The sequence below is a fragment of the Xiphophorus couchianus genome, unplaced genomic scaffold (assembly GCF_001444195.1).
Source record: "Xiphophorus couchianus unplaced genomic scaffold, X_couchianus-1.0 Scaffold1000103, whole genome shotgun sequence".
NCBI classification, from domain to species: Eukaryota; Metazoa; Chordata; class Actinopteri; order Cyprinodontiformes; family Poeciliidae; genus Xiphophorus; species Xiphophorus couchianus.
In genome coordinates, this window is record NW_020963016.1 from 318,842 (window position 1) to 341,330 (window position 22,489).

At 37.2% G+C, this 22,489-nt stretch overlaps 1 protein-coding gene across 8 annotated transcripts in view; it reads left to right on the forward strand.

Moving 5' to 3' along the window:
* atp2b1a (ATPase plasma membrane Ca2+ transporting 1a) overlaps positions 1-22,489 on the forward strand; it is a 50,088-nt gene that overhangs the window by 10,435 nt on the left and 17,164 nt on the right. For all 8 annotated transcript variants that reach the window (XM_028012016.1, XM_028012019.1, XM_028012018.1 and 5 more), the window contains exons 2-5: positions 7,347-7,854; positions 20,390-20,587; positions 21,608-21,865; positions 21,965-22,090. In XM_028012016.1, coding sequence (XP_027867817.1) covers positions 7,662-7,854; positions 20,390-20,587; positions 21,608-21,865; positions 21,965-22,090 — 775 coding nt within the window. In that variant the 5' untranslated portion in view covers positions 7,347-7,661. The remainder of the gene's footprint in view (positions 1-7,346; positions 7,855-20,389; positions 20,588-21,607; positions 21,866-21,964; positions 22,091-22,489) is intronic.

Consider the following 22,489-nt stretch of genomic DNA (forward strand, 5'->3'; position numbering starts at 1 on the left):
TATTTACTCAGATTATCCAATATTGAAATTTGTTTTATTATCTGAAACATTTAAATCTGAAAAAAAAGAAAAGCAAAAACAGAAATCTGTAAGGTTGACTCTGCTAATGGTACACATTAGTTTTTCACTAGGGAGCTGTAGCATTTTATTTTAATTTTTATTAGTTTAAGCAAATTGGGCAAACCATGCATGAATAACTCTCAATGTACAGCCAGAACAAGGTTGTTGTTTTTTTTTAAGTTGTTGTAAACGCTCGACCCTGTTCAGCTGCAGAAATGTGTTGAAGATTTGCATAGATTCCAGTTGTTACCATTGACATATTTTTACAGTCTGTTGGGTTTTATTTAAAGAACCACATTTGTTCCATGCCAGCTAATTGCTATTACTTCAATCTGTTTAGCTGAACCCTTTGACCAAGAACCTTGTATAAAAGCTGCATTGTGTTTTCATTAGATTTCCAGATGGGAAGGGCTTTTTACGCTCGGCCCAATTGAGTTTCAGATGCGTCTTCTCTTTCACTTCTAATGCCATTTGCCCAACTGAACATATTGCATCCTGGCTCTACTAAACTAATGTGAACACACATGTTGACAATCTAAACCTCATAGATGAACCATCAGAAATGATCTGAAACTGAATTTTATTCTGCTGTTGAATTAGCATATTTTTAAATTAATTGTTTTTGATGTGCGTTAGCCACCTGGTAGAGCACTCCGCACACAACGGAGTGCACTTGTGAGGACAGGAGCGTCGCCCTCGTTTTGTAACACCCCTATCTGTATGAGTTTATTTATATTCCGTTTTAAGCAGGGCTGTGTGAACTACATATGAAACGTAGTTGTCTCTCTGCCAGCACAAGGTTGAAGAATTTAAAAGGATATCTGACAGTTTAACCAAGTTACCTGGACTTCATGTTGGTTTCAGTAAAATCTCATTAACGCAACTTTTAAATTGATTTAAGAAAATTCTGCAGGTATTTACTTGAGCCCTTTATCTCCGTGATTTTTTTTTTCTAGTTTTGTATGTAGTGTGATTGGCAGCTCAAATATTGACAGTCATGTTTTCTTCCCTGTTGATTAAATGCACCAAAATGAAAAATTCTTCTGTATTTCTAGCAAATACCTGCTTGGTACATATTGTTTCAACTCATTTTTTAATGAGTTGAAACAGATTTTTATGCTAAGCAATGATAAGAAAGCTTTTCTAATTTTCAGTTTTCTTAGGCTATAAAACATAAAAGAAAAAAAAGTGCTCTGATGGAGGTAGCAGTTTGAGTCCAACAAAAAAAATGAAGAAATTACAAGATTAAGCCTCTTGAAGTGCCTTATCTGAATTATGAAACTGAAAAGTTGAAGTTCTTGGCTCTGATGCATTTAATGATTAGAAAGTATTTGACCTGCTGATCACTTATCAGAAAGGATCAAAGAAAAAGTGGCCATCTTTGATCTCTTCATACCTGATTGGATCGTCCCCGTGATCCTGTTTTATGTTTCTCTTCAAATTCAGCATAAAGATGCTTATTTTTTCGGTTAGGAATTTTAAATATCTCTTCAGGAACAACTGGGTGGTTTTTGTGCGGGGGAGTGCGTGCGTGTGGGGGTGTGTGTGTTTGATGCCTGGGTGAAGAAATTCAACAATGATGCGAGAATCTAGAAGTCATCTGAACCGCCTTTATTATTTCCATAAAAAGCTTAGTTTCATCCTGCTTTCATTTCTCTTCAGCCTTGATTAAATTTCGGCATAACTCTATACCTGGCAGAGCAGTTTTTATAACGCATTTTTATACAATAAGAAATTAAATACATAATTCTTTCATATTTTCTCTTCAGACCTTGATAGAAATGTTCAGGGAAGTCTCCCTAGTTACTGTACAGTGATGCATATTTGTCTGAACTTTATAAAAACAATTCTAATGTCCTTCGTTTTCATGAACCAGCCTCATTGTGTGTGGCTAATTAAGTGGTGGGCTATAGCTTTGTAGTGTTAGAGTAGAATCTGTCTAATCAGGAAGTCGTGATGATGTTTTAACAGACGACTTTTCCTGAGGTAATTACACTGCAGAGAGTATTTAGGATTTTCTGATTCTGTAGTGCTGCATTATTTGTTTGTTTCAGTGACAAGCCTATAACCTATAATGTTTTAAATTAACTTTTCTAGATATCGTCTAAGATTGCAATATTTCAGTTGTTTCAGTGATAAAAGTGAACATCCTGTTTGGTAGGAGGGTGAAAAGGGTAAAAAAAAACATTTTGAAATGTAAAATCAAATTCTGAATTAAGCAGAAGTATGATATGTTGAGTAGTAGGAAAAACATATTCCAGATTAGAGCAGAGCTTGGAAAAATATGTAAATTGTACAATGAATTCCGCTTAACCAGGCTTCAGTATCTCTACTAATAAACTAAATACCACTTTTGGACATTAAGAGAAGTTAGCATCCATTCAAACAGCCAAAAATATTACTCCTATGCAGAGTGTAAATGCCCAGCACTTGAAATATAATATTTCTCCAAATATTGCATGCAGTGCTTGGCGTTTCTGAAATCCGATACATTGCGCAGCTCCACTACAAACACCATTGTTTGCACTCTGGTCCTGCTGCTGGGTAACTAAAAACAATTAAACACCTATTTCAAAATAGGACTGTTTTTTTTCCTTCTTCTTTTTTTAGTTTAATTTTTTTCTCTTTCTTTTTTTATAAACCTTTCTGGCTCGTAACAGTTAGTGACTCCTCAGGATTATATTGATCAGAGGGAGCTGTGTAGGTGAGACATTCTCATCTTTATTCAGATTGTTTTTGGCGTCTATGGGATTCAATGTTACCACAGACACATTTCTTTTGTCAATCACATCACAAGATGAACTCTACAGCCTTGTCACATGTAGCACAGCTGACTGTTCTCTTGGTTAAACTTTAGTATCTCGCGCTGACAGTGAAGTTTCTCCTTATCTGGTGTCTACTGGTTGGACTTTGTTGGGTTATTGGTGAACACACTGAATCTTGTAAACCTGCATTTATGTCACCTAATAGATTTTGTAGCTGTGCTTGCTAGTGCATTTACAAATATGAACAATTTTAACGGAACATTAGTTACTGTAATTTGAATTGTCTGGATATAACAGAGAGCATTGTGTAAAATGGCAAAGAACCCTTTTCTCCCTCATTGAGATCAAATTAGACAAATTTTCATTTTGATGTTTAATTTGGAGCTGTATTTGGAAGACCCATTTTGTTCAAAGTGTTACTCACAGTTGTTCTCAGGCTTACAATTTCCCACCTTTTTACTCCATATATAAAACTATATAATTCTATACATTTTAATTGTAGGTTTATCAGGCCATATCTAAACTCATTACACTTTTAAAAAAATAAATATTGTAAACACATTGTAATATGTAAGAGTACTATTGTATTCAGATTCGTAGCTTTTGACTCTGATAGGCATGTGTTTAGCAAATGCCAAATTCCACAACAAAAATCCCTAATGTTAGCGAAGTTGAAGTAAAAACACACTGATGGTCTGAGGTCATCAAGCTGTGATTTGACTTCACAGTTCTGTTTTTCATTTGTGTGGTCCTTCATGGAATATGATTTTAAACATCAATGTTTTAGGCGCCAATACTTGTTACACCCTTAGAGGGTTTATGGGTAGAATTATATAAATTAGATTTTCCTTCCAAACGTTAAAGATTATAAGTGTCCACTAAGACAGTCTTTCAGCCTTCAAAGAAAGCACAGATTAAAAGGAGGATTAGCGCACTTCTGTTGAAAAATGCCCGTTAACCAATTAACATCAATTATTACCAAAAGCTAATAGTGTGCCATGTTATCCTCATGTACTTTGATTTAACAAAGGCAGCATTATATTTTAAAATTTAACAGTCAAAAATATTGTAAAGATGTAATTTAGTTGTGGTTGAACAGAAAAAAAAGTTTTATCATTTCCTATGCAAGATGTCTCAGCAGTCCTGTGGTTTAGTCTCGAGTTTCTCTTCCTTTTTGGCAGATTCTAAATGTTTCTTGGTTTAATAAAGAAACTGCAAATACATTTTATATTTTAAATCAACAGTTAAATATTAGACAGAGATGCATGCATACAGGTTTATCTATAAACAGAAGAGTATAGAACTTTAGTTCATGGGAAAAATCTTTGATAATCTGTTTAGAATTACAGGTAAATATTTTAACAGATAAGTTCGAGGGGGCGGGGGAAGTCTACTCTTAATCTGAGAAGAGAACGAATTACTTGCAGGCACATTATGTTCATTAAAGGTATTTTAAAATCATTATAGGACTTCTAATTGATCAAATTAAAAATGTTATTGACTTGTTCTGCCAATTACAAACCAAAAGGGTTATTACGCTTGTGGTGCTTTTAGAACCACGTTGGGAATTTCCAAAAGCGAGAATTTCTGTTGTTCGAAAAGCAGATGGCTCGTGATTCCTGCTTACTGAAGGTTTTGAGGTGCTTGACAGTTTGGGGCCTCCTTTGTTGCATGTCCTTCCCTTTCACAGTGCCGGAGAACGTTTGAATAGAGAGCATTTCCACACAAACGGGCAGGCCAGTTTAGCATTCAGTCCACTGTGGCTCGGCATTGAATTCATAAAATAAGCAAAGTCTTCTCTCAAACCGAAAAGCCATCTGGATGGTAGCAACTGTTGCTCCAGAACCTGTACGCAACATGTGTCTTTCGATGCATCAGCACAGATTACCAAGAATATGTGCATAAATTAAACAAGTGACCATCACACACTTTGACCTTTTACAATAAACCAGATGGTCTTTTGTCTTTTTGGCCTGAAGTTTGATGTGTGATTTCTTAAAAAAACAAAACAAAAAAAATCCTCAGTTGTCATGAAGGTTTATTCTTTTCTAGTTCCCCTCAGTCAATGTTGGATGAGCTTCATACGAATCATTTCTAGTGTATACTGTTTGCAGACTGATTAAATGCAAGATTAAAACTCAGTTGAGCTTTACCCTCCTTTTGTTTTTGTTTTCTCCCACATGGTCACATGACAACCTGTCTATCGATATGGTTGGTCAGAATAATATTTTAATATTTTTCTAAACTAGTGAACAGCTTTAATTTCATTGTCATGTTTGGATCACTTTTGAAACTGGCATATAAAATGAGGATTTTTTTCAAATTCAGTTAAAAGTTCACTTTATTTGAGTTCTTCTAATGTAGCTCCCATTTGGGCTTTGGAAACACAAGGAGACAAAAGTTGGCCTGTAAACTTAGAGCATAAGACTTGCGAATAACAAACATATTTAACGGAAACAAGAAGCATGGTCAGAATAAGTTCAACATGGGAAAAGGATTTTATATTCTTTTAGATTTAAGAGAATGATCTAAATACAGTTTATTTTTTCTACATTTTAAATTTGCACAGATTTTGAGGGAACTTATTCTTAAAGGGACAAAGGCATAAAAGGTTATAAAGGAGTTGTAAGACATATCCTAAAAAAAAAAAAAAAAGAATATTCTCCACAATGGTGGTGCACACATGCAAATTTTAAATATTACTGACCCTCTAAACATGTGAAGCATTCTTGTGATTAACTTGTTTTTCATCTTTCGGGTTCACAGACAAATATAGCTGGGTATGATTAGCAAAACAGTGGAAATTATTACTGGGTCTCCTGACAGTATTGCCTGAGGGAAGCAGGCTAAAGTATTGGTGCTTCTATGGAAACCTTCAAAACTCGGTTTTGTATTTTGCAAGATTCTCTAACATGAAAAATCCCCATTTTATCAGCATTTCACCACTGTGGTCGTAATAGCTGTTATTGATGAATACAGTTTTGCAGCTGATTGTGTGGTTGTGTACATAAAGGCTCATCAGTGTTTGCGGGGTTTAGTTGATGGAGCCATACTGGCCATGTTTCTCACTTATTTTTAATTGCCACATTCATTCAGCTTTATGCGATCACAAGTTTATGAAAGGTTTCAAAATTAAATGGATCACTGATGGATGAACTTCAGATTTGCACATCTTCTTGGTACATAAGTTTGTTTTTTAGTCGCTTCTTCCATTTAGTACATTGACATGCTAATTTAAATAAGTTATAGCAATCTGTATGCTTTTGATTGGTAAATGTGAAATGTATTTGCAGTGTGCTGGTTATTTTAATTGCCTTATTTTTTAAAGGATTAGTTAGTTTTTTTGTATTAGTTTTACAGTTGTAAAACATTGTTTCAGAGCTGTAATTGTTGTTTTGCTGTTTTCAATATGTAAACCTGAACTTGTTACCTGATTCAGCCTGTTGCAGTTCTTGTATCTCTAATTAATATTCCAGTCTCTTCAAAACAAAGTTATTACCATAGTATCAAACGCTTTGTTTACATCTTGTAGATTCCCAGTTATCCACACCATGGCAATCCTCTATGCTTGACTAAAGTCAGTCACCCATCTGTTTTTTCCCCCAAAAATCTCAGCTTTCCTTCACTTTTTATTATAGGTTCTGAAAGGACTTAATGACGTAGAACAAATTCAAGAAATGCGTCATTTATCTGAATTTTAAACCAAACCAAGACTTGTTCACACGAAGAACAAGTTCGTGTGAATAACTTGCAGCATGACACAAGCCATGCTGCATCCAGATCTGTGCAAAACAAAGCTTTCTAGCGGTAAGCATAACCAGTCTACAAGACGACAATGCAGCCTGGTGGTTTGACAACTATTTTCACACTGAAAGAAAGTTAATTGGTCAGCAGAATGCCAAAGTTATTTGCAACCAGAACGAGTAATTTGCTTTGTTTTAAGTTGAATCACTGGAGAAGTGTGACAAGTACCAATAGAGCTTTTATAATACAGGACTATTTGATTTGAGGGTATTTTATAACTTTGGCCCTTACTTGATTATGAGTTCAATGTGTGAAATCCTTGTTATGTTTATGATACTATTTGTGGAAAAAAGAAGTTGGTTGCATGGAGTGCTTATTCTACAAAACACATAACTTAAATTCAACATAAATTCACTTAAATCCTCAAGAGTGCAAAGATCAGCGACAACTATCAAGGTTGCTGTTTGTTTGACCCTTTTCTTTTTCCTGACTTGAAGCAAGTCTTAATTACGAGTATGAAAACAAAAAAAGACTGGCCCCCAAAGATGCTCTATTCAGGCTGGGAATATGTTTTAAAGATTCTCCAATCAGCCTTGCTTCATACCACAGCTAAACGCTTTCGCTTTTTTGAACATTGTGTATTGTATGAGCTATGTAGATAAATTGTTTTCATAGTTGTAAGAAGTATTCAGTGAAAATATCACTACCTTCCTGCTTCTAAAATTAAACTTAACAGTGTTAATGTTCACTCTCTGATAGTTTGCTCTTGTCTTTCAGATCTGCTTGCAAGGTGATCTCCGGCTCTGCGGGCGTTCTTCAGTCACCATGAACGATTAGGAACTCAGCTCTCCAAGGGATATAATGGCTTGTTTTGTAATATCCCTACACCAACACCTGACATGCGACTCCAGCTGCCTGTAAAGGGCCCGTCAGCTGTTTATGGGAACCATCAGTGTATTTGCACTCTTGAGGATTTAAGTTTTTTTTTTCCCTCTCTTTAAAAAGGGACAACACTTTTCTGTTTTAGCCCCACTGTCGGGTCAAAGCAGCAGCGCTTTGCAAAAGACTGAGTTGGCAGCAGGAAGCAAGGCAATGGCGAACAACTCGTACAGTGGGGTGAAGAACTCCCGGATGGAGGCCAACCATGATGGGGAATTTGGCTGCACACTCAAAGAACTGCGCTCCTTGATGGAGCTCAGAGGCGCTGATGCGATAACCAAAATCAGTGAAACTTATGGAGATACTCAAGGACTCTGCAGCCGTTTAAAAACATCAGCTATAGATGGTACAGTATTGCTTTTTTTCCTGTATTTAAAAAAATAACATTTCTAGTAGTGACAGCTATTTAGGAGGTGATAACGTGCAAAAGTATTTTTAAGGCGACTTGTTGCTATATTATACATACCTTGTCTTCACTTCCTTGGAAACGCTCACATGCCAGACAGGTGGCCGGGCGGGCCGGCTCTGACCCGGGACCTATCCCGGTCTATTTCAAGGCCGCTGGTTCTGTCCCTCACACCCTCCTTTCACCCCTCAGTCTGTATGTGCATGCGTCTGTGTGTAGGCTTCAGACAGACCAGCTGTTTCCCTGGGCACAGCACCAGTCTTCAGGCAGGTCACACTCCCACGTGCGGCGAACCAAACAATGAAGCTTTCTGGGTGTTATCTTTTTGTTCCAAGTTATTTTACAGCACCATATAACAGTTTGTGCTGTTTCTAAATATATTCAGCTTGCAGAATATCCAACTGGGGTGTGCTTGTCATTGGCCCCCCTCCCTCTCCTCTTACCTCTGTATGAATTTGTCTCTCCGTAGACGGTCGGCCTAATCGTCAGAATGACCTTGACTGAACTCTTATGGGAGGGGATTTTCAGTTTGATCCCAGATTAAAACGGCACCACATATTCACTGTAACAGCAACAGTCGGCTGCATGCAGTGCCTCAGAGCAAGGAAAGATCTTCCTGGCCTCCTTCAATCGGACAATAATGTGATAAACACTGCGCTTTACTGCAGCGGAAAACATTTCTCATCGCAGCTACAGTCATTAGCTTACTTTGTGAATCGTGACCTTTCATTTATTGATGGTGGAAGTGGTGTGCCCTGTTTACGTTTCAGCCTTTTTATCAGCCTAGAAGTCTCTGAGCTGTGTGAAGTATGGGGAAAAAAAAGAAACTGCAGGGAAGGAATTTAGTGGTTGACAGTGTGAGTTGTCTAAACATGCATGTCGCTGTGTCGTGTTGCTGAACGTTTGGTGCCGTCGTATTACTATAAGTGACATTGCTTGTTTTGTAAATCTATTTGTCCTCATTTGCTCACCACTCTGTGCACTGGTATAACTTAATGAATTAGAATGTCTCAAATCTTAATTCTTTTCACTAATTACATAAAACAATAACTCTTATTGTTATTCAAGGGTTTATTTCTGTAAATTTTGACTCTTACAGTGAATGAATAAAAAAACAAAATTTAGTTTCTTAGAAAAAAATAAAATGAATTTCAATACAATATATGCACTCAGTACTTAAAATGTGCTCCTTTTTTCTGAATTTAGAACATCAGTGTGACATGACATGGAGGTAATCAGCCTGTTGCTCTGCTAAGATGAAATGAAAGCCCAGGTTGCTTTGATGGAAGCGTCCTCTTGTCTGTGCTGTTGGATCTGTTGTCTCCCTCTTGAAAATACTTCACAAGTTATCTATGGGGTTTAGGTCAGGGGATTGCCAGTCAGCACAGTGACCCCATGGCCATTAAAGCAGGAACTGGTTCCTTTGGCATTGTGAGGAGGTGGCGAGTCCTGAAAATAAAATCATCTCCATTCAGTATGTCAACAGGGGTGAAGCATAAAGTGGTGATGTGCTGAGTTTTGGGCCACAAGCAACCTGGTTTCAGTGCCTCTCCACATTCTTGGATCTTCATTTTAGATGAAATGCAACCTTTATTTTTATCTGAAAAGAGAACTTTGGACCACACTGTGACAGTTTACTCCCTTTTCGCCTCACCCCCAGTCAAGTGGCTTTGATGTCGCCTCTGGTTCAGAAGTTGCAACAGTTGTAGCCTGTGTCTATGTTCCAGCTCTTGAAGCTCCAACTCCAGTCACAGTCTATGCCAGGCAATCCTCTTGCTAAATTGTTGAATGGATTTTGCATCACATTATGCGTTGCTAGTCCACTTGTTTCTCCCACAATTTCCTTTCTCTTAACTTTCTGTGTATGTTCTTGGATACAGAACCCTGTGAATAGAGCAGCCTCTTTATCGCTTGCGTTCATGGCTCACCGTCTTTGAGAGCATTGGCATAACGGTCCAACAGTAGTCACCACCCTCAACACTCGCCCACTCATTACAGGACACTTTTTTCTTTCATGTGTAAGTCGATTCACCAAGACGATGGGTCCTGTGTGCTTTCAACTTTCATATCTGCGATTACAGAAGTAAAAGGGTGTGGCTTTTAACAGTCAACGTAACCTACGGGGTTTCCCCGAGGGGAGTTCCCTGGGGGCAAGCTCTGTCACAGTTCTTATGCACGCTGTCCAAATGCGTTCACTGCTTTAGATCTGAGCAGAGCAGAGCACCATCCATGTCAAATTATCTGCATCAGATCATATATCTGTTTTGTGGGCTCTCTGCTTCTGCCTCTGTCTGTACTTTGCACCAAATCAGTCTTTCTGTAATTCCTTGTTACCCCTCACAGTTCATAGAGGTAACGGGTTTAGTGCTACCACCCACAGTGGATCAAGGGTGTAATGTTGGTGGCTCAGTTTCAATCCTCAATTCTGTGTTGAAATGTTTTAGTTGATCTCGAAGTGTAAAAAAAACTGTCAACCTTGTATCAAAAGGTTGGCAGGATAACTGCCTAGTTGGCAGTCTTCCCCACTATGTGTAGACCTTAATAATATCACTGTTATGTATTATTGGCATTATCTGAGAAACTATATTTTTGGGTTTTATTAGCTGTACGACATAATCATCTAAACAAACCACGTTAAATGCTTCAAATATGTGTGTAATTCACATTTTGGAATATAGCTGTTAATTAATTGAACATTAATCAAATTTTGCCAATTTTTAAGATTGTCTGTTTCAATATTCACTGCATCCCCAGTTTTTTTTCTAAATCCTTAGGTTTGTGAAAGATTATTTAGAGAAAGTTGACTAGCAACTGTTGAATTGATTTCTTTTGCTTCACCCCTGTTGACAATTCGAGTCCCCAGCTACTTCTTAATTCCAAACCTGACCAATTGTTTTTTTGCAGTTTGACTCAGTTTCAGTCCATTCAGTCATTATTGGCATGGGAAATTAAGGCATCATGTAAGATTATAGAGGCTTGACAATTGAAAAGGGATTTATAATTAGTTGGTCAGTCATTTCTCAAAGCTCTTAAGCCAATCCTTTGCTAATCCTTAACATTTCCAAGCTCTCTCTCTTTTTTTCATTCAGTGTATGATTGAGCTGCTGTGTCCGTTAATCAGTGAACTGAAATTCTAACTTTTGACATTTTAAAGTTCAGGGCTTTATGTGGGACTAAATGTAATTCTTTCTCTCCAAAAAAGCTGGAAGTCACATATTCCACTAGAGTAAATTTAACTTTAATTGCCCTTAATTTGGTAATTAAGGAAGGAAATCTAAGGAAATCATTCTTACTAGACATAGGCTGGTGTGAGATTTTAAGTGTATGAATAACATGAGCAAAAATACATTGATGTTGTAGTATTTTCAGGTGGTGGAGGGACAGTGCTGTGTTAAGGCTCAGCATTGTCAAGCCGATGTGGCGAAATCATCACAGTCGGGTGACGAATATCTTGTCATTTTGTTTTCAGCCTCATGTCGTCCACCTCTTCTTGTCACAACCTCCCCAGCCAACATTTTGCTCGCCCCAGGGCATGTGAAACTACTGTACGATTGGTCAAAATTTCATGGCTGTCTTTATGCGGAAAACAGCTCCAACTACTCACCATCCAGAAAGCAGTTTTCTACCCAGAGAGCAGAATGGATAGTTTTGAGTAGTAATTATCCCAGGCTGTGAGGTAGCAGGTACTGTTGGACCAAAGCACAAACACCTATTCGGTTTTGGTTTGATGAAGCAGGCAAGCGTCTTACTGATGCCTTCTGTTCTTTTTTCTTTTCCAATGACATGCTAAATAAATGAGACGTTAAAGTTTATCGGCCATTATATCCTCCTCTGATGAATTTGTAGACATTCCTCTCTTTTTACTGCACTGTAGTAAACTACAATCAAGGTAAAACACTTTGTCGTCTACTGCAGTGGGAGGACTTTCACTGGAGCTTGGTTCGTCTTGTCTGCTTAAAACGAACGTCCTGCAACCACCTGACCACATGACTGTGAAAATCCTTTTCATTACTTGTCCATTTTCCCTGTTTAGAACATGAAATGTTCCCACAAGAAAAGCAACATTTGAAGTGTCAAAAGCAACTTATTGAGATGTCGACTCTTAAAATCTGCCCCAGTTGACAGGACACAGTGTCTTGTAAAAAGGTTGAGCCTATCAATACATGTAGTCCTGCAACGTGACAAGACCCAACTTTACTAGTTCACTTCCTCTTGCTTCTAAAAGTTCTTGTTGTATAAGTCAGTTGTCAGCTGGGCCTCTACAAACCCATTGTTACACGAGTGAGTATTAAGCATTTAAAGGGGAACTTGCATGTTTGCTATTCAAAATCAGTTTTCACGTGGAGTTTAACATGTGGAACTCAAAAGTTTTCTGTGGCATTTGTGGAAGTTGTCATTCTGGGAAAGTTCTTCTGTGTGAGCTGAGTTGCCAAAAAAAAAAAAGCATGTTCCGTATTTGACATGTTCATCAAATATACTTATTGTTAGACTTTTAGTAGCAATTGCTTTTACTTCCTTTTTTCCCCCCCTTTACATTAATTAATTTGACTTTTTGTGGTCAAATTGGTCAATCTGCTTCTATCATCAACCATCTATCACATGATGGACAGCATGTGATAAAAGCAGGTTCCTTGTATCCGATAGTCCATATGCGCCTCCCTCCCCACCAATTCAATTGGAAGGGCTGCTAAATGGTAATTTCCTCAGCTGTAGTTCTGGTTCATGGAGCTTGTCATCAAGTCTGACTTCAAAATACTATGAGTATGACTTTTGACAGTGATTATTCATAACCTATGTCTGGTTGTTGTGTGAAATTGAATAAAGTGATTGGGAAATGTTTGAATGATTGTCATGGGTTAAAATAAGTAGACTCATGCTGTGTTCATAGGATTTAAAAGGGAAAGTTCCAGCCAAATTAATGCATTTTATTGCATAGAAAAGTAAACTTTTTAGAAGAAGGTTACAAGTTTGGAATAAAACAAAATTAGAAAAGGAGAACATCAGCAACCATCTTAGCAAAGATGGTTGCTGATGCTGCGGTTCTTAAATTTGAGAAATGTTACCCATTTTATTTATATGGTTTTGGGATGGCATTATAGTGGAAATCAATTTAGACACAATGTTCCAGTGTCCCAAGTATTGAAGTCTCAGCAAAGTCACCCCATGTTGAGGACATGCTGTGCTCAGGTCTCCAAAAATGCTAATTAAATGTTACAGATTTGTACAGACCTCACTTATATTTTTAAATGATAAAGTTTGGCAGTGCAACTAAAAAGATTTGGTCTGTATGGAAGAATGTCTTTTTTGTCTAGTAGTTCTATCATTTTGTCTCTACAGGGTAAAACCTCAGCAGTTTGAAGTTGCTCCATGTCTGAAAAATTACTACCAACACCTGAAGTTCAGAGACCTGTTGACTGAACAAACCTCGGCATTAATCCTATTGTTATGTGTTAATAACACATAACAATATGAAATAATTAAGTATGAAATAATTCTCTCAATGTGTGTTTGCAAATTAATGTTTAAAGATGCACATAGAATAAACCTCAAGACCTCAAATAATGTCACATCTATCTGGCTAATCGCTCTCTCTCTCTCTGTATCACCCACCACTTCTACCATCAAAGTTTTGTTCTTATCAGTGTCCACTTTTAACTTTTTCCTTCTGGGTTTTAGTTCAGACAGCCTCGTCCTCCTATGAAGTGCTGCAGACATTAGAGCTAAAGATTTTATCCAGTTTATGAATTGTGAATAGAGCACACAACAGAGAAGATTAAGCATTACATTTTATCTCCATTGATCAGATTCTTTCCGATATCTAGTGAGAGCTGCATCTTCGTGTTTGTCCTTCTTTACTGTTAAGAGGCCGTTTTTCTGTGTTGTTTCATATTCTAGTTTGTGCTGCTTTTGTATCTCTTGTTTTCCATGTCAATGCCTAACTTTAACTTTAAACTCTAACTTTAACAGCAGCTTTCAAAGTGCTGTTTTGATAAGATTTGGGTCTTGCCATTTCCAGAAATTGTCAGACGGTTTAAGTCTCTAAGTAAATAAACTGGTTTTTGCACATTGGTAAATGGAGCGTCATTATAGGGGGCAGATTTTTATTTATTTATTTATTTAAACATGTGAAAGACTAACTGAATTCACATTACATAATACCAGACCTTGCTACTGGAAACTCATACAGACAAACAGCAGTAATTCCCATAGCATGCATAAACATAATGTAGGAAAATGACTTTTCATTCCACGATTCCTACTCCTCAAAATAATATTGCTGTCCTTGTATACCTTACTAACATGTTGGGTTAGAAGATATGGCTGAAAAACGTATCACTTATAAATGTTTCATATCAGTTGCTATAGATAATTGTCTACCAATTGTTATGGAATAGGGTTTTTTTTTCTAAATATCTGCAGTTCTGCCACACTGGTGATATGACCTCCTCTGTTTTATCCACAGTTTTCACTCCACGCCGGTTTTTCTTTTTAATCGGTTATTGAGCATGGTGGCAAAACCTTAATGCCGCTCCGCGAATTGCTTAACAGGTTGTTGCTAGGTAACCAAAGAGTGAGTGAATTAGTTGATGGCCGTGAGAGTTTGGTCAGCTAAAGTCTTTCTTCTGCCTACATCAACCAGAATGCTGTAGAGTTCAGGATCGGAGTTCAGTGAAATTATTGAACATTCAATGGGATGTAATATCTATTGATTGATGTGTCTATCATGACATATATTACTGATTTATTTTCCATTCCTACTAACATATAGCTGCATACACCTAAGACCAATAGTGTCAGTTTAGAGTTTGGGCCTAGACTGTATTAGACCCAGAAATAGGCTAAATAACAGTTTTACATCCTGTAACTGACTATGGATTGACTGCCTTTTTGGTTATGCTGGTTCTTTGCATATAACGGCCCCTTTGCAAAATTATGCATATGATCATAACTGTCCACTCCAAAGAGCCCTTGGATGTGAGGGTGTACATATTTGTCTGTCTTGTGTGTGTCGATTATTGGTAAATTGTCCCGAGGGGACTCTTGTTACACTAAGTATAGAAAATTGATGGATAGATAAATGAGTCTCTGTTTAGATGGAATTTTTCAGGCGAATAATTTCTCACTCTTGACTAAAATCACCTTCCTCTGTTGGGTTGGATGAGAGACTGTGTGATTTAAGTAATGATCAACTGTGACGACTAAAATGAGGGTCCAAGGCCAGACATGGTTTTTATTTTATTTTTTTTGTGTATCCAATGGAGAGATAACACCTTGCTCGTCCTGTCACTTGTATTTATTGCTCTAATACAAAAGGAAAACGGGGTGTAAAATTAAACTGGGTATTAGCTGTCAGCACGTTTTCATTAGAGGCAAACAGAATTAAAGATGATGGTGAGAGACAGCCAGGGAGCAGCAACATGCAGCTAAGCTGGATAAAACTCAGCTGCTTTGTTCTTTTTTTCCTTGCTGGTGAGTCATCACTCCCTAACCTCCTTTAGAAAAGTGTTAGTAATTGCGTATAATTTCAAATGAAACATGTAACCAATAATGCAGAATTCATTTTAGTTTTAGAGACATGATTGAAGGGAGCAGATTAATAAGCAGGATTAAAAAAGAAAAAAAAAGAGGCAGCGGCATGCTAATGTCCCTTTAGGTCTGAAAGTGAAAAGCAACCTTACGTTGCCTCACATCGCCAGGTTAGATCCGAACACTTGTGTGCAAATCTCATCCAGGTCCCTGCTTGCTGCTGGGTAACTGAAAAGAGATTGTGAAAGCAGCTTGTCACTCTGCAGACTCGGCTGTGGGATATATTTCCTAAACTGTCCGGTTGAAGCCCTGGCAGTACGTTTGCTGATATGAAGCTGAGGTTCATAACATCCCCAGGATGACACAAGTTCTGTGATGCTGGACATATCCAATAACTGGATGTGTATTTTGGGTTACTGCAGTTGACTTCTTTCTGGTATACTTCAGGCTGTGTAGGAAGCGAAGTGGAAACCTGTGCAGCAACTCTGAAAAATGAGAAGCTTGCTTAGATACAGTGATTGAAATGCATGACCTTTCTGGTTTGTCGTGGTTTCCTCAGACTGGGCTCATTTATCACCTGTTAACAAGTTATAGAGCTTTGGAATATGACTTCACTGCTCTAGACGTAGGGATAGGAGCGCCATCTTCAAGGGCTATAAATATAACCGACAAAAATGACTGTCTCAGATATTTTGAATCTAAGTTACTTAAAATAATTTAGCAATGGTACGAACGTGCTGCGTTATTGGATGTAATGTCCGATCACACGACCGAAACAGTAAAAAGATGAAAAACAGACTTTTATTTCACTATTTTCCTGCCTGTAAACAACGCAAGGGGGCTGAGCTAACGAAAAGGAGACGAATGGCATATGGGTATCAGCGGTTGAGACGTTTCGTTAGAGTGAGCTAACGAAAAGGAGACGAATGGCATGGGCATCAGCGGTTGAGACGTCCTGATGTTACGTTCTCCAACATCCCAAGATATCTACAAGTTTGCTCCAGACATGTCCATTCTGGTGAGTGTCTAAATTCGCTTTGTTGATGATGTGTCATAATTTTTTGCTATGATTTTGTCCAGGTGCACTCATGTTCAGTTATGTTGAGTTCATTTAAGTGGGTCAACCTTGTTTAGGTTGGGCTTATATTTTTTATGTACCATAGTCCAAGTTTTGTCAGTGGACATCAAGGTTATTCCATTATTGTGAAGTAAACTATTTAAGTTTTCAAGTGTTATCAAATTTACAGTATTAATACTGGTGTGTGTTCTAATATGTCCTCATCAAGGCAAACCGACGTATGAAATGGATTAGATCAATCCAGACTGAATCTGGGTCACTGCGAGGTAAACGCCACAACATCGGACCGACATGCACGTCAATTAAAGAGGCGATGCAGCAAGACCGTGGTGGATCAACAAGTGGGGGAGCAAGTTACAAGGACTGTGTTTTCATTATTTACCCCAGAAGAGGTAAATTATGAAAACACAGTAGCGGAGGCTATAGAAGAGGAGCAAGTTGGAGAGGCTGAGGAGGAAACCCAAGGAGAGGAGCTCAGCAAGGCTCTGAAGAGGAACATGAACCATTTGTGTTGAAATATATGTACAGTTGGAAGTGGCTGTTTTCTCTCATTTAATAATTTAATGTGGTAAACATTCATGAAACGTTTGTTTCAAGCACTTCAAGTTGCATGTAAACAGGTGATGAAATGAATCACATTTTAAGTAAAAATTTGATATTCAAAATATTTCAGGTAAACATACATGTAATAAAAGATTATATTTTTAAATAAACATTTTATGTGATTAAAGTAAACAATTATATAAAAAGACATTTTGCAGTAAACATTTAATGTAAACAATCAAACCAGATGAAAGAGCCCATCTTTAAACATTTAATGTGTAATTGAACGGTTCAGAGTAAACATTAAAGGTGACAAATAAATGTTATGAAATAGATCACACTTTAAGTAAATATTTGTTGTATTTAACATATTTCATTTAAGAAGTGAACATGTAATGAAATAGATCCTGTCCTAAAATTGTATGTAATTGAACATTACAGGTAACAAATGTGATGATCATCTCAAGTAATACATTTTATGAAAATTTAAAAAAACAAATTTTTTTTAAATAAAATTAATTAAAAACTAAAAAAGGGGTCAAAATGTAATAAAGATGAGTGTGCTTCATCTATACAGTCTAGTAGAACAATTTCACAGTGATTTTGAGTTAATGGGGTACATGGTTTGGAAGCTATTGAAGAAAACATATTTAATCAAATTTAAAATATTGAATATGACTTAAAATTTTAATAGAGGATAGTGTGCCTCGTGTAATAGCATGAATTACCACTTTTTTGTATCAGTTGGCCACAAGACTAGGCATTTATTTACAGGAGTGTTTGGTTTGGAAATTGACGGCCCCCAAGTGAACCTCCAAACACTTGAGGAGAGAGCGGTAGAGAACAGCTGGCCGGAATTAGCGTTCATAAATCGGATCAACCTTGAGTTAAACGCCCCTTACTCTGTGGAGCGCAGATATCCAATGTCCAACTTGAAAACAACTTCACTGCAGTCGGTAACAATGAAAACTCTGGAATAAAGTTTGTTTTGGTCTGCGGCTTTTAAAGATGGCGTAGAGCAACTGCGCGAGACGTAAACATCATACGCAGTGACGTTGGTTGGAAGCTCTATAGATGAGCCAATTTCATGAAAGAGCACTACATAATCTCATTTTAAGACAAAAGTATGTACTTAGTTACTTTTAGAAATACTCATGATTATAATTTGATTTTTAAAAAGTAAACATGTTTAACATGGTTTCTTTTTATGCATTTATCCCTGTAAGCATGTTCATTTGCAAGTGAATGCATCATAAATCACAGCACTTCCATTTGAAAAACTGAAGATGGAAAATTATGTGTTACTTCCTCACCTAGTGAGAACTGCAAACAACATTCCTACATGAACACACTGCTATAACATCACTGTTATTTTTTTTCTTGTTTTATTTATGTATATATATATATAACAACCAACTGTTTGTCGGTGTAATTTATATTCCAGCACTCATAGTGGAGGGTGATGTGTGTTAGGAACAACTTCACTAAATGTTGCGGATGTAAAGTCACAACACCACTTAAATGAAATGACTTTAATGACTATGCTTGGTTTAATGACTTTGATCCCAAGCTTTTTAACTCGTGTACCTTTTTTAAATGTACTATTAGTAACTTCTCTAATTAATAAACATGGTTGTTTCTCAGGACTCGCCGGCAAAGTTAGAGGAAGGAGATAAAAGCTGCTACAAGAGCTAAATGCCTTAATGTGCTGGGCATTCTTGCCTTGGAAAGAGGATTCTTCAACAGTTTTTTTTTTGGGTTGGGCTGTTGAACACAACCAAGCTGCCCATATATACAGTATATATAGATATACAGTATATATATATATATATTTTACCAGCACCATACCATAGCAACAGCACGTAACGGCTATTTGCTAGGTTTGCAGTTGAGTGGCCGTTTTGTCTGACAATATAATGCATTTACTCCCCCTGTGGTTACCACAGCACACTACCAGCAGTTTTAAAAATTCTGAATAATTATACAATAATACTGAGAAGTGTAACAAGATTTGGCATGAGGTTAATAACAAAAATGCCTTAATACTCTCCTAAATTGTCTCACAAAGTGCTATAAAGCTACTCCATCAGTGATTTGTTCAGTTGCTTAAGTTTATGAAGGTGTGTTCTTTGAGCTTGATGCTATTATTTTAAAGTAAGGAAGGAAGTAGTTTCCTCTTTTTGTTTCCAAACCAGTCAATAAAGACTGTTTTGTTTGTTTTTTACATCACAAAACCACAGAACAAAATTGAAATATGGGAGCATTTTTGGTATCTGGTTCAAAATGAAAAAGTTATAGAGTAACAGATTATATTCAAATGATTATTTTTCTTTTTAACACTGGTAAAACTACAACTGGAAAGCCTTTATTAGCCACTAATGACGTTAGAGCTGACTTACATTTGTTCTCTTCTTGGGCACATCTGTCTATGAACCCTGACTGTCTACTGTAAAAGTATGCAGCCGGTCATGACGGAGCTTGGTGTAGCGACATTTTTGCATATGTGCGTACGACAACAGAAAGCAACAGAGTCTTTAAAGTTGTAATCTCCTGCATCTTTATACAGGATTTCTCTTGGGTTACGTAAGAATCTTGAGCTGCTTTTCCAGTTCCGGCATTCAATAATGTATTTTTGACAAGAACCTCAATCTCGGCCCACCCCCATCTGCCTGTCAGTTGCAGTTTTATGTCACTACTTATGATCCTGATTTTACCACACCTCCTCTGCTCCACGTTCACACACACACCCACATACTAGACCTCCATCTAGTCTGTACAGTCAGTCGCCCACGCACAGCCAGCATGAATAGGACTAAAAAACTGTCATGCATCATCAAAAGTGTGGAGTCTCTTCTGACTATATAATTGTGCTTTGAATATGGAGGCATTTTGAATGGGTTTCCACAGAGCGTTCCCTGCGCAAATGGCTCAGTGGTTCCTCAGCCAAGCAGACAATGTGTCAGGGGGACCGCAGTCTTCACGGGCACCAGAGTCTAAATCTGATTCAGCTATGAGTCAGTTGCTCATTTCATTAGAAAGTCAGTTTGTGGGGTCAGACCTGACCTCAGGTCTCACATTGTCTGGAATGCCTGAAAGAGGTGAAAGTGTTTGACTTATCCACTGAATGTGTGTCACTGTCGGAGGGCATTGTCTCCTCAAAAATGCACATGACTCTTTTCTATCTCGCTCGCTGCCAACTAACTGTAGTAAGATTCACTACAGACCTTTCATGCTTGTATTTTATTTTACTTGTGAAATCTCAAGAAAAAAAAACATTTATTTGAGATACTTTTTTTTCTTTTTCTTTTTTTTTTGTCTCTCTTGCAGGTCTTAGCGGACAGCCAGCGGACATTGAGAAGCGAATAGATGTGTTTGGACAAAACTTAATCCCACCCAAAAAACCCAAAACTTTCTTACAATTAGTGTGGGAGGCGCTACAGGATGTTACATTAATTATTCTTGAAGTGGCAGCCGTAATTTCACTAGGCCTTTCTTTTTATAGACCACCAGATACCGAAAGACAACGTAAGTAAAATGTGATTGATTTGAACGTATTAAAGATACCTTTTTTTGTTATGTCATATTTGTAACAGTATTCACGCTTTTTTCTTCTTTCAAATTATGAAACTAATTTTTCTCAGTGTATTTCAGTATTTAATGTTGGATATGGATTAGTAAAAAAAAAATATTGAGCCCTTCAGAATTCTTGTTTTTGCATATCAGCTAGTAAATTTTGTCAGACATAATTTGTACAAAATGCAGCCTTTGAATTCTTTATTTAAAAGAAAAAGCTGCTTAAACTGACCTGGCCCAATATTGAAGTAATTATCCCTTTAACTGAATAAATGTTTGTCTCTCCTATGACGACCAGCCTAATAGCACATTTGATAGAACTAGCAAACAATTTATTACATCACTGTGCTGGAATCTGACTGATTTCTTTTGTTTGTTTGTTTTTCTTTTTACACAAATGACCTGTTTTAAGCCACAGCATTTCAGTTGAATTTAAATCCAGATTTGGTTTTGGCTGGTTTTGCCAAAAAATGTTTATATATTTTGAGCCTTTCAAAGGTGGACTTGCTGTTGTGTTTGAGAGCTTTGTGCCTCTTTGCCAGAGAACAAAATTTATGGCTCCATCAATTCCGACTGAAGCAGAAAAGCAGGCTCGGACCATAACACAGCAATCATCTTGTTTGATGTTCTGTTTCTGAAGTGCTGTTAGTTTTACACACGTGACGGGACAAAAACCTCTCCAAAGCCCAGATTTTGTCTCATCAGTCCACACAATATTTTTGCAAAAGGATCATCTGGATTTTTTTTATTTTATTTTTTTTTTTTTTTAAGCAAATACGAGACTGTGGTTTTCACTTTGAGGCTCTCTCATAGATGTCATTTTTGCCCTGTCACTTATTGTTAACATGCAAGGTTGTCAAAAAATAAAAAATAAATTAACAAACAGAAGAAATCTGTAGAGGGCAAACCTTTTGTTTTTCACAGCACTGTATTAGTAAGTGTAGGGAAGATTTGATCGCTGTGTCTCTGCAGATTGTGGGAAAGCTGCTGGTGGTGGACATGATGAAACTGAAGCGGAGGCAGGCTGGATAGAGGGAGCCGCCATTCTTCTGTCAGTCATCTGTGTTGTGTTGGTAACAGCGTTCAATGATTGGAGTAAAGACAAGCAGTTCAGGGGCCTCCAAAGTCGCATTGAACAGGAGCAAAAATTTTCTGTTGTCCGAGGAGGACAAGTTATTCAAATTCCTGTGAATGAGATTGTTGTGGGCGATATTGCACAAGTAAAATATGGTAAGAGGAGACCGGTCGCAATTTCTTTTTTTTTTTTCTTCTTTTTTTTAGTTAAAGTAAATATAAAACAAGCTGAGATTTATCCTTGCTGTGTTCTAGGTGACCTCTTACCTGCTGATGGAGTTCTTATACAAGGCAATGATCTTAAAATTGATGAGAGCTCACTCACAGGGGAGTCGGACCAGGTGAAGAAAAATCAAGATAAAGATCCCATGCTGTTATCAGGTAATTTCTAGTCTTACTTTAGCATTACTGTCTTGTAAAAGTATTCATGCCTCTTGGATGGTAGGGTTGAAAAACATACTACAATTTAAGCGTTTCATATCGATAGATTTTTTTTTTGTCTTAATTATCAATATTGATAATTAGATTAGCTTTTGTTCTAGTTATTGATATCAATAATTGAATCAGTTTTTGTTTTAAATATCGGAAAATTTCCCAAACTGGTGGCGTTACCTTAAGCAGCTGCTGTGAATGTTGCTCAACTGATTGTTGCTAGGTAACCAAAGAGTGAGTAAGCTAGTTGAGAGGTTGAGCAGCTAAAGTCTTTCCTCTGCCTACATTCCCCAGATTGCTGTGCTGATCCAGATTAGAGTTCAGTGAAATGATTAAATATTCTGTCAG